The sequence below is a fragment of the Pongo pygmaeus genome, chromosome 2 (assembly GCF_028885625.2).
Source record: "Pongo pygmaeus isolate AG05252 chromosome 2, NHGRI_mPonPyg2-v2.0_pri, whole genome shotgun sequence".
Classification (NCBI taxonomy): domain Eukaryota; kingdom Metazoa; phylum Chordata; class Mammalia; order Primates; family Hominidae; genus Pongo; species Pongo pygmaeus.
The window spans coordinates 157,827,821-157,847,953 of NC_085930.1; the positions used below are offsets into that span (position 1 = coordinate 157,827,821).

Genomic DNA, 20,133 nt, shown 5'->3' on the forward strand with positions numbered 1-20,133 from the left:
TGAGGCAGGAGAATGGCGTGAACCCAGGAGGCGGAGCTGGCAGTGAGCCGAGATCGTGCCACTGCACTCCAGCCTGGGCGACAGAGCGAGACTCCATCTCAAAAACAACAACAACAACAACAACAATAAAATGAATGGTGCAACAATGAAAAGGGAAGAAGAACCAAAAAGATATAGAACTCTGGTAAGTGGTTTTTAAATAGTATCATGAATTGTTTGGATAAGGATCATTAAATTTTAAATTAAAACTATGAGGTTTCCTTTTTTTTTTTTTGAGATGGACTCTCGCTCTGTCACCAGGCTGGAGTGCAGTGGCATGATCTCAGCTCACTGCAACCTCCACCTCCTGGGTTCAAGCAATTCTCTTGCCTCAGCCTCCCAAGTAGCTGGGATTATAGGCGCTTGCCACCATGCCCAGCTAATTTTTGTATTTTTAGTAGAGACGGGGTTTCACCATGTTGGCCAAGATGGTCTCGATCTCTTGACCGGATGATCCGCCCGCCTCGTCCTCCCACAAAGTGCTGGGATTACGGGCGTAAGCCTCTGCGCCAGGCCATATTACCCCAATACTTATACAATGTTCCATGAAAAGGTAAAAGAAAGCTGGGCACAGTGCCATATGCCTGTAATCCCAGCTACTCAAGAGGCTGAGGGAGGATTGCTTGAGCTCAGGAGTTTGAGACCAGCCTGGGCAAAAGAGGAAGACCCTGTCTCTTAAAAAAAGAAAAAAAAATTTAAAGGTAAAAGACTTTCATGAGCAAATTTTTATTTTTTTATTGAATCATTATGTTTCTCGGACCTGACTTTTAAGTTAGAAACAACACTGGAAAGCTTGATATGTTCAATGAAGAACACTCAACTTACTATAGAACTGCTAAAACGTTCTGTAAATTTTTAAAAACTGTTAACACGTTCAGTCTCTGATCAACTTTTTAATACTAATTATTTTGGTATTAACCTCTTTGGTACTAAGATTATAAGCAAGAAAAAATTTGGGATTTGTTCTAAAAATCAGCTTCTAGAATTATCACTGGATTAATTAATATTCAACAATCTATAGTTACAAATATTTTTGTATAGTAGCCATAAAATACTGCCAACAAAGATTTCAAACTTCATCCACAGTATTAAGGCAAGAAAATACAACAGACTGGCTGGGCGCGGTGGCTCACACCTGTAATCCCAGCACTTTGGGAGGCCGAGGCAGGTGGATCACGAGGTCAGGAGTTCAAGACCAGCCTGGCCAACATGGTAAAACCCCATCTCTACTAAAAATGCAAAAATTAGCCAGGCGTGGTGGCAGGTGCCTGTAATCCCAGCTACTGAGGAGGCTGAGGCAGAGAACCACTTGAACCCAGGAGGTGGAGGTTGCAGTGAGCCAAGATTGTGCCACTACACTCCAGCATGGGCAACAGAGCAAGACTCCGTCTCAAAAAAAAACGAAAGAAAATACAACAGACCATACCATATCCATGATATTCACCCATGAAGGCCTAAGTATGATGACCCTAGTTATAATCTTACTGAGAAGGATACCCTCAGTTGAGGGAGGAAAAAGGAAGCCTGAGTAAACATATATGCATTAACAAGGTAGCCTCACCCAAGTAACTAAAATTTATATCTCAGTAGAATTCCTACATGTATCTCAGTAGAATTCCTACATGTTAAAAATCTTCTGCGTTTCAGGCAACAAGTTACAACCACAAATCTTAAGTCGGAATGCACAGAAACAGCAGAGGGTTGCCTTTAGCCCACATAGTACCCAGTGCAAATTAGAAACTGAATTAGTCCAAGGTCCTTTCAGGCCAAACAGCCCATTTGTACATGTAGAAAAACATGCTCCTATGTGAATGCACATCCAGGTCACACAGCTTGGTGAGTAAAGTTCAAAGTGAATTTTAGCCTCTGTTCTACCTTCATGCCTGTACTACACAACCACAATTGACTGCACTATATTAGGCATTAAAACGTACTCAGAACATTCCATTAATGATCATTTGTTTCTCAAATTGTGATCCTAGACCACCTGTACCTCAATCAGCTATGATATATGCTAAAAATGCAGCTTCCTGGATCTAATCCTAGAACTCCTAAGTCTCTAAGTTGGATGCAAAGGAAATTGCATTTTACCTAATTCTTATGCACGTTAAAGCTTAAGACCACTAGAACCGTGATGGTAATCATTTTGTCTATCTTGTTTATAGTTAGATTCCCAGTGCCTATAACAACTGACGCAAAGCAGGATCTCATTATTTGTTGGCTGAATGAACCACTACCCTAAAAAGCATTACGGTTAATATTTATTATAGAAGAAAAGTAGAATAGCATAGCATAATAGTACTTAAATATTTACATGGACTATGATTCTGGTTTTGCCTATTACTAACTGTGTGATACTGGGCACATTATTTACTTTTCTGTGCTTCAGTTGCCTCTTCAGTAAAACAGAGCATTTTTTTTCTTTTTTTCTTTCAGAGACGGTTTCTTGCTCTGTCACCCAGGCTGGAGTGCAGTGACAGGAACATGGCTCACTGAAACTTCAACCTCCTGGGCCCAAGCAATCAATCTTTCCGACTTAGCCCTGCAAGTAGCTGGGACTACAAGCACAAACCACCACACCAGAGTAACTTTTCTGGTACTTTTTTTGTAGAGATGGGGTTTTGCCATGTTGCCCAGGCTGCTCTCAAACTCCTGAGCTCAGGCAATCCATTCACCTTGGCCTCCCAAAATGCTGGAATTACAGGCATGTGCCACAGCACCTGGCCAAAACAGAGCATTTAATAATGGTATCTACCTCATAAGGATGTTGTGAGGATTTCAGTAAAGTGCTTAAGAGAAAGCTCTTAATCCACATTTACTAAGTTTTTGTTATCTATTTCTAAAGTTTACCTAAGAATTTTCACAGTTAATTATAACTATGAAGGTATTTACCATATAGTTTTTTGTCTTATTTTTTCGAAAGAAGTACTAAGATTCTGAAAAAATTTACAAAACTACTTACTGGATCCATTAAAAACACTCGAGAAGCTGCAGACAGATTCAAACCAACTCCACCTGCTTTTAAGGACAGAAGCATTATAGTTGGAGATCCTGCTTCAGTGTTTTGAAAACACTGAATTGATTCAACTCTTTTCTTTTGGGCCATGGAACCATCCAAACGAGTAAACACAAATCCAGAGGCTCTAATGGGGGGAAGAAAAGAGACAAGTAACAAACACTATTATTATAAAAATAAAACAAAGTTAAGTAACTACAAATCTCTTCAATAAATTCTTTCACTCATTTATTTAACAAATGTTTACTGAACACTGATTAATACGCTAGGCACTGAGTCAGTCATTTTCTGATAAATTCAGGACTTAATCTTTAAATTCCTGTGCTGTCAGGAAGTATTCTCTATTGTGACTCTGAGTATCTTTCAGATAAAATGACTAAAACTGGCAAAACAAATTAAGTTTTTTTTTTTGCTATCCAAATCAATACAATTATATAAAATCCTTTTACTGAAAGTGAAAAACACTGTGGAACTTACTTAAGTGGTATTTCTATTAAAGACAGGAATGTTGTAAACTGAGAAACAACCAAACTTTTTATGTTGGGATTCTTCTTTCTTAAGTCAGTCAATGCGTGCATTAGCGCATTAATCTGAAAAAATATTAAGATGTCCATTAGATTTCATTGTAAATCAGTAAAATTAGTCTAAAAGTTTTTATCATAAAGAAAAGGTCCTGAAATGTTATTTCCCTAAAATGCAAAAGACTACTCATTTAAAACAAAAAATTAAGACTGAAAGAACACTCTAATAATCTGAACCCATTCTATTTCCTCTCAAATTCACCACTAAAAATAAAAAGCCAGTGGTCAACAACAGAACACTAAAATGACAGGAATGAAAGCAGAATTATGATTTTGATATACTGTGTATATTTCCTTATATAAAGGTAAAACAAATACTCAAATATTTGCACATGAGTACTTCACCTTTGAACTGGATGTCCATTCCATATCAGACTTTTTCTCACTGTCACGTGCTAATTCTTCCGGAGGACATTCTAATAAATTATCTTCATGTATATCATTTCTGCATAAAGGGCATTTAGCATGTGGCTATATAAGAAAGAACGAAGTATGAGCAACACTTAACAGAAGAACAAACATAAATATGCCTAAAAATTTTTAAATGTATGCTAAAATCTCATAGCTAACATTTTATTAAACCTTTTAATAGATTTCATCCATTTAAGAGACATCCGAACATGCTGAACTCCAGACATAATGTGGTAAGTAGAATGGATAAAGGAGGGAGCAAAAGTATGTGATCTGGACTAGCTAGAAGCAAGAGCAAGAAACTAAATATTATAACATTGTAAGCAAGTTTAAAAAAAAAATCCATGAATAACAATTTATTGAACCTAAATACAATACAGCTACACTATTTAGTACTATTCTTTAAAAAAAATCCATCTTAATGGCTTATAAAGCTATTAAGCTTATAAAGCTTATAATAGCTTATAAAGCTACTAGGATCTGTTAAATCCTATCAAGTTTATTCCAAAGCAACATCTGTTGTACCCATTTGAACCTGCTAATAAAATAAGATTATATCTTAAATAACTATATATAAAACACCATTACAATAAAATAATTCTGAAGCTAAAATTATTTAAAAGTCCATACAGTGTAACGGTTACTTTTGGGGAAGAGGGAGAGGGTAAATGATTGGGAGGGGCCACAAGGGGACCTAGGCAGCAGATACAGGAATATGTTTACCTCATAATTCACTGAGCTATTTAATCATGAATTTATACATTTTTTCTACATATGTTGTATATCAATTTAAAATGTTAAAAAAAATTCTACCCCAGCTGAATGACTGCTTAACAGACTAGTCAACTTCAAAAAAATTCTACCACATAAAAGAATCTAGACCTACCTTATCCAACACAATAGCCAATAATCGCATGGGGCAATTAAGTCCTTGAAATGTGGCTAAGCCAAATTGAGATGTGCTATAAGTATACACCACCACCAAATTCTGAAGATTTAGTTTTTTGTAAAAAGCACATCACATTAATACTTTTTATATTTTAGATATATTGGGTTAAATACAAATGTATTAAAATTAGCTTAATGTTTCTTTTTACTTAAGAGTATGACTACTAGAAAACTTAAAATTATCTTTGTGTCTCACATTATCAATCCATTTATTGAACAGCAATGATATAAACAGCGGAATTAAGATATTGACTGTGAACATCTTTTTATGTTGCAAGTGTTGCATTAGGAGAAATATATCACCTATTAAAATACTGGAATAATTAACTATCAAAGGTATATTATTAAATCCAAGTGCAAAACTCCACATACTATCTTTTATTATATTAAAGACAGGTATGCCACTCTATCAAACACTGAACCTCTACTGAGCAAAAAACTAACCTGCTCATTCTGAATGACTTGGCAAATACAGGGTTTACAAAATACATGTGCACAATGTGTTATCACAGGAACTGTTAAAGAATCCAGGCAAATTGCACATTCTTCATCTGAACCTGAGCTCAGAATTAACTTCATCTTCCTTATTAACTTCTTTCTCAGTTCTTCAGGTGTATCATTTCCTAGAGAAAAGGCTGAAAAATTAATTTCAGAGCAAGGTTTGTAATATGACAAGTTAATCTATCTTATAAGGAAAAGTTTCGCTTGCCAGTAGGGAAAGTCTCTCATCATTTTCTGTCATAGGCAAAAAGCATAATTTAAATTTGAAATTTAAGAAACGTTCAGAAGCCAAAATAGTAGCCAACTCACGTAATATACCTCATAGAGAAGCATCATTATAACATGATAATAACATACCAGCACACAATAAAAGGCAGATCCAATATGAATCTTTCATCAAAGGGTATCTATCACTGGAATTCCTGGAAAGACCTCATTATAATTCCATTTCATTGGTAAAAAAATTATTGAATGTATTCCTAGCTGAGTCTCACACTAAAAGCAATCTCCATTTGACAGAACAAAATAAACTAAATGTATGCCACATAAAAAAAAATTATCACTCTTATTTAAGTATCTCTGACAAATACAATGATATGAAGCAATCAAATTTACCTACCTGAGGGGCCATTGGAAGACACTGCATTTGTAAGAAGGTAAGTATGGCAACACATTTGCCGCAATCTAAGCAAAAGACCCAGGACATCTGCATAATGTGCCAGGACAGTCCCTTCATTAAAATACCTAGAGATTAAAATGTCAAATATTATTAAGTCCACTAAACAATAATAACTTCTTATTCTAAAACAGCAGAGTAAAATGGCATTTTTCTTTTCTTCTCTAGAAATTACTCCAAAACAAGAATGAAAAGCAGGAAAGCAAACTCTAATAAAACCAAGAGAGATCTATAACAATAAGGTACAATATATGAGAAATGGCTGCCAATTGCAGTGTAAGTCAGATAGGAAGATGCTGAGAAGGATGACTGCAGATCTCAAACAGAGCTGCCAAAACACAATTCTTTAAAATGGATGGCATGCCCTGAGGGGAAAATCAATACCTCTCATGTGCAGAAACAGGAACAGGGTGCATGCTTGGTGACTTGAGCTTCCATGGAGAAATTTATATCAAAAAAAAGGGAAGGTAAATTGAATACAGAAACATACAGGTGCACTGTGTTTTCAGAAAAAGACTATGGGCACAGCACTCTACACTCCAAGCACCCCTAAAGTTTCTGATCTCTGTTTATGTGTACTAATAAAACCTAAAGTAACTCAACATGTAACCCTGAGTCTTAAGTAAATTGGGTTATTTCCTGCTGATCTGGGACATGATTGTGACCTTTCCCTTTTGTACATCTAGACTAGCAAATAGCTAGTCCAAGAAGAACTCGAGATATTCAAATATAAGTAATAATCAGCAGAGAGCAAAGGTAGGGGACACATGGCAGTGAAAGAAAACTCAGCAGAAAAATGTTGCCACAGAGCAAATAAAAATTATGACCAAGGATACTGTCACAATTTAACACCACTCAATAAAACAACTCCTCCAAAAAAAAAAAAAAAAATCTTAAAGCAAAGACAAAGAGCTTTGAAAAAATATGGCAAGAGAACATGAAGAGATGAAAGATGAGCTGGCATGGCTCAAGAAAGTGAAAGAAAACAGTGAATCATCAGAGAAATGAAAGTCACACTGAAACCAATATAAGCCAATATAAAAAAAGACTAGTCACTGATAAAAACACAGAAAAGGATGTAGGAAACAGGATTGAGAAAATCAAAATTAAACAAAAAAATGTAAAAGATCAGAAATAAAATGATACCTATGGAACACAGATAAAAGACATCTAACATACACAGAGAGAAATAAAATAATGGAACAGAAAACAATATTTAAAGAAAGCTTTCCAGGAAAGAGAAGGGGAGAAAAGCCTGGAATCTAAGGATTTAAATAATATCACATGTCCCAGGGAAAGTCAACAGAGAAGTTGCTGAACCTCAGAGGGAAAAAAAAAAAAAAAAAAAAAACAGGCTTCCCCACAGAAACATTCTATACAATACAGTGGTACAATGACAACATAGATTCTTAAGGAAATGGGTGATTCAAAAATTATATAACCAGGCCATCTGATATTTAAGTATTTTAAGGCAACAGAAGAAATATAGCCTAACGGCTAAGAGTACAAATTTTTAGAGCTAGCTGGTCATGAATTCAAAACCTGGCTGTGCCAATTTAATTATGTAACCTTGGACAGGTTGCTTAACCTATGTCTTGAGCTTCCTCAGTTCTAACAGTGGCATTGTAAAAGTACCTACCTCATACAACTACTATTATTTAATTTAATACACGTAAAGTATTTAAAATAGTGCCTGGACTATATTAAGTGCTATACATGAATCTGTTGCTAGTATTAGTACTGGTAGTATTATGGCAACAAACACTTCTGAATATTGAAGAATGCAAGGAATAGGCAAAATAATACAAAGATTAAACTTACAAGCTCTAAACCAGACTGCCAGAGTTAATCAGTCCTGTCACTCACTAGCTGTGTGACAACAGTGTAAGTCACCTAAACTGCTCTGTGCCTCAGTTTCCTCACTTATAAGATGTGGGTAATAATTATACTGACCTAATAGGATTGCTGTGAATACATTTAAAGCACTAAGATCAATGTATAACACCTAGTGAGTGCTAAATAAATGTTAGTAAATATATAGCCTATTAAAAAGAATACTTTAAAAATAACTTATTTTCTGAGAACAGTTTCAATAAAGCTAATCTTTTTCAACTTTTTCAAATAGAATAACCTTTACTAACACTAATTATTCCCTGGCATGGTCATATCTTACTGATACTCAGCATTTCAATTTAAGAGATCTCTTTTGAGTGCCTACCATGTGCTAAATATTAGAAGCTTCCTCCTATTTCACCAGCCATTGCTGTCTTCACAGATCTCTTTCACTTTACTCACTCCCTTGGTGATCTCATGGCTTTAATTACCATCCACACATAGGTGACTTTGAACTCAACTCTCCTATCCAACTAATTATTTGACATCTCTACTTGGAAAATTCACGGGCATCCTATGATCAATGTGTCCAAAACTGAGCTTCTGATCTTAGCTTAAAAAAACCTCTGCTCTTCCCATAGACCTGTCTTGGTAAACGGCAATTCCAACCTTCCAGTTATTCAGGTAAAAAAGGATTGAAGTTATCTTTGATTCCTCTCTTTCACATACCATAACATATCAACCAGCAAGTTCTGTTGGTTCTACGTTCACAATTTAACAGAATCTAATCATTTTTCACTCCCTTTATCACTACTATGGTAAAAACCACCATCATCTCTTACTTTGACTGCCACTGGTCTCCCTACTTCTGACCTTATTCCTATTCAAATAACCTAAATCTGAGCACAGCAGCCAGAGTGATCTTTTAAAAATATAAATCAGATTATGTCCCTCTCCTGGCTCAAAACCCTTTAAGGTTTCCTGTCATAAAAAGTAAAAGCCAAAGTCCTTGACATATGCGTTATATACCCCCATTCCAATATATCTCTGATATCATGACTATTTTCTCTCGTTCATACTATCCAGCCACACTTGCTTCTCTGTTATTCTCCAAGCTCACCAGGCGTGCTCCCAACTGGGAGCATCTACACTTGCTCTTCCTTCTGACTGAAACACCCCTTAATCCCAATCACCTTTAGATCTTTACCTATATATCATCTTCTCAGTGAGGTCTTCCTTAATACCCTACTGAAAAAGCTTTGGCATTCCCCATCCCCTTTCGTTGCTTTATTCCTTAAAACTTAATCATGTTTTTAAATTATCTGTTTCTTCCCATTAAAATATAAGTTCCTTGAGTGCAGGCATTTTTGTCTGTTTTATTCTGCTGTATCCCAATGGGTATAAGTGCCTGGCACACAGTGGGCACTTAATAAATTTTTGTTGAAAGAATGAATATGAAAAGAAATAAGATTTTGAACTCAGAAATCTGCTGCTTAGAACAATCTTTCCCACTCTCTCTAATTCCTATCAAACCTGCTTTGTACCTACCTCATTGAAGTTTTTATGTTTTGAAGATTCCCCTTTCACAGTCCTATTCTGCTTTCACTTGTCTCTTATTCATTCTGTTCCCTATGGGCATTCACATTAAACCTGATCTTGCTTGGACCAGAATTTCATACCTTCTACCAATCCTTAATCTTCTTGTTAAACCTATTTCATCAGTTCCTATTCCCAGATTTCCATATGATTTTGGAAATAGAAGCAAGCAAAATCTTCTGGCTAGCAATTGAGAACTTGTCATTTAAAGTAAGCTTTAAATTGTTTCCTAACTTAAAAAATTACTTACCTGGTGAATTATACTATTATTTCATTCACTTTAACTATTAATTTGTAAAAAACACTGTAATTCATAGGAGCAAATTATCTTTCAGTATACTTCAAACTATTGCTAACACACCTAAATAATGTCATTCAGTGAATGGGAAACAAAGTCAACAGAAACTATTTTTTAACATGGCTTTCTTTCTCCATACCTTCCAATAGTGGCTCTGCCTTCATTTTTCACAGACTGATAAATCTTTCTCTCTTCATCTGAAAGTGTAATGTGCTGAATAAATACTTTACGTTCTGGTAACTCCAAAACAGGTTTTCCTTTAATTTTGCTTGTCTTTGTTCTTCTAAGTGTAATATTTTTAATTAGGGACTGTAAACGCCTAATCAGAATAAAACAAATAATTATGTAACTTTTAATTTCTACATAAATTGATCCAAGAAGAACAAAACAGAACATTTTAATTTGTTACTGTTTTATAGCTTCTGTAAAAGTGTTTTTAAAATCCCCTATTTGGGGTTTTAACCAATCTGATAATCACAGAAGTATTCTACAAAAATAAAATTATTAAAACAAATGTATGGAAATTTCCCCTCAATACCTATCATAGTTTAATCTTTTTATATCCTGTCCTTATTTTCTTAAGCTCTGCTCCCCATTTTTGTTCCAATCACTAACTCTTTTACTTCTCAACTGTCCTGTCAAGTCCATCACCGAACAGTCAACACTCAAATTCTAAGTATCTATTAAGTGCAAGGCACTGAATTAAACGTTGTAAGAATACAAATATGGGTAAGATACTACATTCTGTAATATGAAAATCAAAAGTATATAAATAAGTAATTGTATAAAGTAATGAGTGCCCCCAAAATAAAAAGATAATATGGTAATTCAGAACACAGAAAAATGCTTTACAGGTTCCACAATCTTTACATTTCTTTCTCAGTACTGGAAAAAAGAGACGTATCAATTCTTGTTTTTTCCCAACATTGAAATATAAATACAATTTCCTGGAGTTTAAATAGTTGGTTTTGAGGAATCAAGTGGATAGTACTGCCAACTAGGTTAGTGGCTCTTGAAGCTTTTTCACTATAACTCACAGTAAGAAACACATTTTATTCTATCCAGCAAAAATATACAAACACATACAAAAGAAACAAATATTTCACAAAATAATACTTACTATGTATCATGCACTCTGATATTTATTAATCTCCTCTCTATTTCACTGTCTTTTTAAATGCTGGCTACCACCTTTATGATTTTATATCCCACTAATGGATCTCAAATCTTCAGTCTATAAACTGGTGCTTCGGCCAAAAAGTTGAACCACATTAGTCTACATCTTGCAAAATGGCTGTCACTGAGTTTTAATTTATGTTCTCAACTTTTATCTATCTCCACCAGAAACAACCACATAAAACTTTCCTATATAACTTTTGCTGAGGTCATGGCACCTCACATCATTCACTATATAAAGCTATGTAAGGCTGGGTGTGGTAGCTCATGCCTGTAATCCCAGCACTTTGGGAGGTCGAGGCAAGAGGATAACCTGAGGTCAGAAGTTTGAGATTAGCCTGGCCAACATGGCGAAACCCCATCTCTACTAAAAATACAAAAATTAGCGGGGCATGCTGGCGCAGACCTGTAATCCAAGCTACTTGGGAGGCTGAGACAGGAGAATCGCTTGAACCCAAGAGGTGGAGGTTGCAGTGAGCCAAGATCGTGCCACTGCCCTCCAGCATGGACGACAAAGCAAGACTCCATCTCAAATAAATAAATAAATAAATAAATAAATAAATAAAGCTATATAAGATATGAAAACTTAATGCATATTAGATCCTCAAAGGATATACAATGTTTCCTGCTAAATCTGTTAATGCTGGTTTTGGGGCTTTGGGGCTTAGCAACACACAAAAAACAGTTATGTCTTTCCTTTCAGTTTAGCCAAAACAGGGGAAGGGTAGTTATTGACAATTAGAAATCTTTGTCTTTCCAAACAAGCATCACTAGGTTCTGAAAGACAAAGGCATTGAGCCATAAACACTTCTTAGAAGGAAAAGTTAAGAGTCAAGTTAAAATAGTAAAGAAAGTGCCAACTGGTTCAAGCTACTAACAGTTATTTGTAACTAATATTAATCACTGTCTGAAATTACTTACCTAAGTCCTCCTTCATCTCCCATTGTGACAGGACGCTGTATCGTTCTATGCCACCATTCTCTATCAATAAATGGTTTAAGTTTTAAAAAGGAAAGAAGAGACCACAAGTCCTTTAAAGAATTCTGGATTGGAGTACCTAGAAATAACAGGAAACTGTTATAACTCTTTAACCAGAGTATCCAATAAGAGTATCTATTTGGCCCAATCAGAGAAGACAACAATTGAAAATGGGCACTCTGTACCAGGCCCATCATTATCAATTAAATTAAACTATCAAGTGTTGACTATAATCATTTATTAAAAATATACATGTCTCAAGATACAGTTTTGCTCTAATTTTTAGCTCTCACATGCCACACTAGCCAGGAAAAAGACTGGAAAATTCAACTTTCTCCTTATCAAGTACATCTGCTTATTTAGTTTTTAAAGCAGCAGCACTAGTAGAAGGAAAAAGCAACTAGTTTAAGTTTACATTCTTTTCCTTACCTTCTAGTAAAGGTATTGTGAATGGCAAACAGGTTTGAGGATGGGAAACAGAAATCAAGATTATGACTGGATGACTAGAGTGTCTACTCCATTTCCAAAGTTCAAGAATAAGTCTAGTGACTGTTCCATAAATTATCAGTAAGTCAAATGTTGTTATATCACAGGCAATTATGAAGAACAACTCAAAACATTTGATTAAATTATTTATATGATTAATTTTGGGACAGCCTTTACACCCACTTGAAGTTTACAAAGTTACTTTACTAACTTACATAATGATATATTTTAGAGATTTAAGGTTTTAATAAGTTTAACGCTATGATTACCTGTCAAAACCCATCTTCTTTCTGATTCTAAGTCAAGTACAGCTTTTGTCTGCTGAGCATTTGGATTTCGTATGGCATGTCCTTCATCCAGGATCACTCTTAGCCACCTTATGCTATGTAATGGACTATCTCCTTTAGTCTGAAATAAATGTTTTATATGAATTAAAAAACACAGGAAAGTAAAATAGTACTTAATATGATTTGCTAACTAGTTGCTATCATTATTTAATATCAAATTTACTATGTGCTAGGTACTGCTTTAAGCACTACATTAATTATTGAATACTCACAAGTTTATAAAATAAGTACTTATTAGCACACCTAATTTTACAGATGAGAAAACTGAAGCACAAACTGCTAAGTAAGTATGTTACCCAAAGCACCACAGGTAGTAAGTGGCAGAACTAGCATTCAAACCCAAGCAGTCTAGCTCTCTGTTGAGTCACTGGTCAATACACTGAACTGTTCTACCTCAGATTAAAACATAGCAATGATATAGAAAATGGCAGTTTTAAGAATTACTTGAATTCAACATTACTTTCTTTTATATAAAAGGTAATATTTTTACTAGAAGACTGAAATTTTGATAGCAAGGTATTTTTCAAAAAGTTTTAACTTTTGAACAATTGGAATTATAAAGGTAAAAAACAATTAGACTAACTGGAAAACGTATGAACTGTAACTACAAAAAAAGCATACCTTCAAATTGAGATATTAATCAAATCATTGTGATAGAAAATAATTTTCCAGAATATTAAAAAAGAAAATAAAATTCATTTACAAATTGCTTTATATAATTACAATCCAAACTTAAAATCTTAACTTAAAATGTTCTAAATGAAAAATATTCCTGTCTGGGTGTGGTGGCACACGCCTGTAATCCCAGCACTTTGGGAGGCCAAGGTGGGTGGATCACCTGAGGTCAGGAGTTCAAGACCAGCCTGAACAAGATGGTGAAACCTCATCTCTACTAAATAACAAAAATTAGCTGAGTGTGGTGACGCATGCCTGTAATCCCAGCTACTTGGAAGGCTGAGGCAGGAGAATCATCTGAAACCAGGAGGCAGAGGTTGCAGTGAGCTGAGATCACACCATTATATTCCAGCCTGGGCAACAAGAACAAAACTCCATCGAGAGGGAGGGGGAGGGGAGGAGAAGAGAAAAGAAAAATATTCCTAAATTGGCATCTAAATAAGATGCAACCCTTTCATGCAAAAAGTCAAAAAAAAAAACCATTTATTTTTCTATATATCATTAAGTATTTAAAAAGAAAAAAAAAGTATAAAGCCTGAATTTTGGAACACTCTAGAAACCTGTGGCATATTTCTTACATTCAATCTTTAAAAGATCTCTTAAGTATCAACAATACTTACTCCATAGTCATGAGTTAAAATATTATACGTAGTCAAAACAATATCCTGTTTTGAAAGTAAGGCTGGTTCTCTAATACGATCAGGACCATAATAAACATAAAAATTCAAGTGTACATCTGATTTTATATGTTGTCCAAACTGGTCCTAAAGAAAAATTAGGAATATTTTTAACAATGAGCAGATTAGTGTCAGACTTAATAGATGTATAAAAAAGTAACTGCCCTGGCAGTAGTGTGACAAATCCAACTACTAAAATTGTATGAAATCAAGTTTCCTGCAGTCTAGACCAAAATAATAACAATAAGAAAAACGACACATACACAGTAATAATAAATTATTTAAAATTTACTTGGCTCTACCAATCAGCAACTGCTTCATTTTTAGGAGGAAAAACCAAAGTTATTGAAAACAATAATGAGTTTTATAAAAATATTTTAATTAGAAGGCCCTTTAATGCTGCATTAGTTAGCAGACTTAATAATATAAAAATTAAACAGTAAAAGAACAACAACCAATATTTCCAAGGATGTGGGCAGAGATTCAAGCACTGTAGCCACTTTCTTTCACTCATTTATTATTGGCCTACCATTTGCCAGGTATCAACTACAATAGTGATGCAACTAAAAATGAAGAACAAATAATCATCCGTGACTTTCTTGAGGACATGATCAGTTTTAAAAACTTATTATTTTTTTTAATCATGAAAAAAACCAGACCTAGAAGATTTTCAGCAGAAAAAAATAGTCTGATTAAGCTGAAAAGAGAAGATACCAGGGAGACACAGCTGGGAAGCTATGAGGAGAGAGATGATGAAACCCTAAACCAGCATGGTAGAAGTAGGAACAGGGTGGAAAGGACAGGCGTGAAAAACAGAAACTAAGACAAGACTGATGGGACTTGGGGACTAATTAAATATGAAATATGAATAATAATAAGACTAAGATACTCTGATACTTCAATGACTACCTAGAATTGTGTGATAAAAATATAAGGAATTTAAAAAAAAAAAAAAAAAGAAGGGAAAAGTGGGCATCCAAGTAAGAAAGAGATGAATATTTTACACCTTTATCATTTTTGGTCACTATAGAATACCTGACTGAAGAAGTATACCAGGAAAATGTAAATAATTACCTGTAGATAAAAGTGAGAGGTGTAGATATGAATTTTAAAGTTAACAACAGACAGTATTTACAGCTGTAAGAATGAATGAAATTTCCTAAAGAGAGCATGTACAGTGAGCAAACGTTAGGGACAGAGTCTACAGAATACCAGTATGTAAGGAGAAGACTTGTTTCTATTGGGAGAAAATACATGATGTCTGGGGTATAATTAAAAATATTCCAGGCCAGGTGCAATGGCTCATGCCTGTAATTCCGGCACTTTGGGAGGCCAAGGTGGGTGGATCACTTGAGGTCAAGAGTTCAAGACCAGCCTGGCCAACATGGTGAAACCCTGCCTCTACTAAAAATACAAAAATTAGCTGGGCATGGTGGTGATGGTGATGCGCACCTATAATTCCAGCTACTTGGGAGGCTAAGGCATGAGAATCACTTGAACCCAGGAGACAGAGGTTGCAGTGAGGTGAGACTGTGCCACTGCACTCCAGCCTGGGTGATGGAATGAGATTCTTTCTTTAAAAAAGGCCGGGCGCAGTGGCTCACACCTGTTAATTCCAATACTGGGAGGCCGAGGCGGGCAGAACGAGGTCAGGAGTTCGAGACCAGCCTGATCAACATGGTGAAACCCCATCTCTACTAAAAAAACAAAAATTAGCCGGGCATGGGGGCATGTGCCTGTAATCCCAGCTACTCAAGAGGCTGAGGCAGCAGGATCACTTGAACCTGAGAAGTGGAGGTTGCAGTGAGCTGAGATCGCGCCATTGCACTCCAGCCTGGGCGACAGAGCAAGACTCTGTAAAAAAAAAAAAAAAAAAAAAAAAAAAAAAAAATCAATCCAGCAAAGAAAAAAAGGAAAGCACATGTGTCAGACTTTTGGTAATTTTTGAATCTTGATGAGTAAATGGAGATCTCATTAAAATTTTTAAAAATACTCTTTTTAAAAAATTCCATGTTGTATGGAAATACAGAAAAGACAGATTTAATAGGAACCAGAACAAAGACAGAGAAAAAGTTAGGACAACAAATATAAAGGGTAAAGGCCTGGGATCCAAAGAATATGAAAGTTTCAAGAAAAAAAAAACAAGGTGGACTTTTAATTTGTCATCTATCTTCATTCCCGTTCTTTACAAGAAGGTTTAGAGATAGCTCACAAAATAAGATGTAACAAAAAGAGTAATAAATGAGTAACATATTCAAGGCAGAGGAAAAGGGGAGCTCATTGGACATGGCAATATTGAAGTCTGAAGAGCTCTGCAAAGGGAGTTTCTGCAGTGAGTGGAAGCAAAAACCAGACTACCAAGGACTGAAGAAACTATTAAACATGAAATAATAAAGGCAAAAATGCAGAGAGAATAAAACATGAAAAAGTAAAGCTGAAAATGCAAAGAATTTCTTAAAGAAATTTGGTAAAGAAGAAAAGGAAATTAGAATCCAGCATGACAAAGAATCCAATATGAGAAAACTGAATCAATGGGTGGCCTTGAAATGGGACACTGCATATTTGTAAAGGGATTACACTTGGAACAGAAGAAAATCAGCTTTTCTGGAGAACAAAGGGAGAGAACTATAGTTACTCCATTTCTAGACAGTGTTAGGCTCTACTGTTTATGAATGTATGTATCATCCTCTCAATAGAAAATGAAAGAGGTGTTATTTCATGAGATTACTTGTCTAAATATCCAGAACAAATATGTGGTACAAGTAGGATTGGGTACCCAGTTTCTAGTCCTTTACCTGGATTATTTGAAGACAAAAACGGGAATATAAGTCAGTTCTAGCCTGCTCTGTAGAATGCTAGATCCTTTACTTGAGAGCCAGGAAGACAGTATCTTGTTGAGATTGTGAAATTTTAATTCTTGATCATTGAAATCGCTTGGATGTTCGTCTCCTCCAAATCTCATGTTGAAATGTAATCTCCAGAGTTGGATGTGGGGCCTGGAGGTGGGAGGTGTATGGCTCATAGCGGTGGATCCTTCCTGAGTGGCTGAGTGCTATCCCCTTGGTGATGAGTGAGTTCTCACTCTAAGTTCACACGAGATCTGGTTGTTTCTAAGTTTGTGGCACCTCTCCACTCTCTCTCTTACTCCCACTCTGGCAATGTGATGCTGGGTTCCCATCACCTTCTGCCAAGAGTATAAGCTTCCTGAGGCCTCACCAGAAGCAGATGCCAGCACGATACTTCCTGTAAAGCCTGCAGTATCATGAGCCAATTAAACCTCTTAAATTATCCAGCCTCAGTTATTTCTTTATAGCAATGCAAGAATGGACTAACACAACCATGAATCCCTAAATGCCAAACCACCTCTCATTCCTTTAAATTCACAGAGTGTGCATGATCTCACTTGGCAAGATTTTGCCACACTTTCCTTTCTGAACTTTACATTACCTGAACTTTCCTAAATATAAAATTATAATTAAATACTGCTTACCCATTTTAAAAATACATCTCTATACCCCAAGCCCTCAAATAATCAGTTAGATAGTTTATACCTCCATTAATACTCTAAACCTCATCCCGAAACTGCCATTCAAGTACCCATGTACTATCCTTCCCATAACAAACAACAAATTAAAGAAAGAACAGTTTCGTTGGAATAAAAAAATAGCAACAGACCATTAACATTCATTCTTCTGGTCCTAAGAGGAAAAATGATACACTTATCAGGACAAGGTGTAATTTAAAAATAAATAAATAAACCAAAAACTTATATAAAAAAAGATAATTCATGTCATGGAAAAAAAGACTATATAAAGCCAAGAAGAGGCCACTAAATCTGACAATTAGACTATCACAAGTAGTCTTTTCCAATGCCATTTAGAGAACTAATGGTAGAAGCCAGATTACAATGAATTAAGGAATTAGTAAGTAAAAGCACAAAGTAGAAATTAACCCCCAAGAGTATGACAGTGAAGGAAAGCAGAAGAGTAGCAATTTAAAGATGCATATCAAGAGAATGTATTTTAAAATGAAAAAACCTGAGTATGTATCAGAAAAAAGCCAGTGGGAAGAGACTAAATAAACAAGGGAAAAAAGAACAGATGAGCAATGTGGGAAAAGAGAGAATCCAATGTAGAGGCTAAATACTGGTCTTAAAAAGAGTAGGATCTCTTCCTCCTCTGAGATAAGAAGAATGGCGATGACAGATAAACAGATAACTTGGAAGTGGTAAGAACGGTGAGTGGTCCTTATATTCACAGGGATTCCAAGAAAGTCATTATTTCATTATAACAAGAAGTTTGAAGCTCAAACTAGGAAGAAAACATATCCAGGCTGCAAATAAACAATTAATCAAGAGGTTCCATTATAATGTCAATGTTTCAGAACAGAAAAGCAATCTGGAAAAAAAAATTTCCGGTGGGTCGTCTTAAAAGGACAGGCTCTAGATTCAAAATGTTGGAGACTATATCCAAGATCCATCATTTATTAGCTGGATGACCTTAGGCAACTTAACCTCTCTGTGTTTCAATGTGGGCACCTGGAACATCAGGGTAACAGTTATGAGAATTAAATGAGAAAAATCCTTAAAAAGAGGTTAAGGACAAACCAAATAAATAGGAGTTCACTAACTGTTGTTATTGTTATAAAAGTAAGTTATTGTTGGCAGAGCTCTTAGAAAAGACAGTTCCAACAGTCAATCTGTAAATGTAGAGGAGTCAAACTACACATCTTTCCCACTTTGGGGGACAAAAATAGCAAAGGCAGAAATACAAACCAAATCTTATGTTAGCAATTGATTATGTTCCTTTACCTTCTCTACTATACATCTTCAAAGAAAAATTTCTTCAATTCAGCAAACATAATCCAATTGACCTGATGATTATTTGAACTTAGATACGAACTGATGACCAAGTATATTTCCCCCAATGAATGACTCTTTAACAGAATACTTTTTACCTTGTAGATAAAATATAAATTATGTTACATTTTTAAAGGGCTTAATAAAGACTTACAATCCAGTTGCTTAACACAGAAAGTGGACAGATGATCAGTGTTGTTCTTGGTCTCTCCTCAACATCAGTTTTCTTTGACCCCTCCACTGCACAAGCTCCTAAAAAAATGAACCACTGATAGAACCTTTAGCTGTTTTTCTGAAATATATATGTCAATAAGGAGATGGCAATAATGTGCCTCCGTGAAAAGATAAATTAGGAACAATTAAAATGAAGCAGATGGACTTCTAACAGGGAATAAATTTTACCTTGTCACTTAAAAAAACTAAAAATCCACATAGTGATTATGAGAAGAACCAAAGGACTATGACAGAGAGTAGGTCACAACGAGAAAGTCTCTAATATTTTCTGATAGTCATAGTCATTCATTAAGACGAACATTTGTTTTATGCAGTTTTCTGAATTTGTGTTATATTTAATTTGGTAGCCAGCCAAGATGGCCCTCAATGATCTCTACTTCTTGATATTCACAATCTTGTGTAATCTCCTCCCATACTCCACCAGGACTGGTCTGTGTGACCAACAGAATATAGCAGAGAAGATAGTATGTCACTTCTGAGATAGGTTCCAAAAGAAGCTTCCGTATTGGGTGTGCAAGCTCACTCTCATACTCATTCTCTCTCTCCAATCTTTCACTCTGGTGGAGCCAGCTGCCACGCTGTGAGGCCACTCAGGCAGCTTATGGAAGGATGCACGTAGTGAGGATCTGAAGACTACAGTTAGCCAGCAAGTAATGAGGTTTGCTGACAACTATGTGAGTGAACTTGGAAATGGATCCTCCCTAAGTCGAATGTTCAGATGACGGCAGCCCCTGAAGAAGAGTTTGACTGCAACCTCGTGAGAGACCATAAGCCTCGTGAGAGACCATAAGCCATTAAACCAT

At 35.5% G+C, this 20,133-nt stretch overlaps 1 protein-coding gene across 8 annotated transcripts in view; it reads right to left on the bottom strand.

Annotated features, from left to right (window-relative positions):
• The window catches only part of HLTF (helicase like transcription factor), a 56,234-nt gene that overhangs the window by 5,842 nt on the left and 30,259 nt on the right, over positions 1–20,133 (bottom strand). For 4 of the 8 annotated variants that reach the window (XM_054479813.1, XM_054479815.2, XM_054479812.2 and 1 more), the window contains exons 14-23: positions 19,251–19,348; positions 14,182–14,325; positions 12,809–12,947; positions 11,997–12,132; positions 10,039–10,218; positions 6,116–6,240; positions 5,440–5,618; positions 3,982–4,107; positions 3,533–3,645; positions 3,002–3,182 (exon numbers count right to left, since the gene is read on the bottom strand). In XM_054479813.1, coding sequence (XP_054335788.1) covers positions 3,002–3,182; positions 3,533–3,645; positions 3,982–4,107; positions 5,440–5,618; positions 6,116–6,240; positions 10,039–10,218; positions 11,997–12,132; positions 12,809–12,947; positions 14,182–14,325; positions 19,251–19,348 — 1,421 coding nt within the window. Of the gene's footprint in view, positions 1–3,001; positions 3,183–3,532; positions 3,646–3,981; positions 4,108–5,439; positions 5,631–6,115; positions 6,241–10,038; positions 10,219–11,996; positions 12,133–12,808; positions 12,948–14,181; positions 14,326–19,250; positions 19,349–20,133 lie in introns of all 8 variants that reach the window. The other 4 variants (XM_063662327.1, XM_063662328.1, XM_063662326.1 and 1 more) reach the window with 1 other exon arrangement.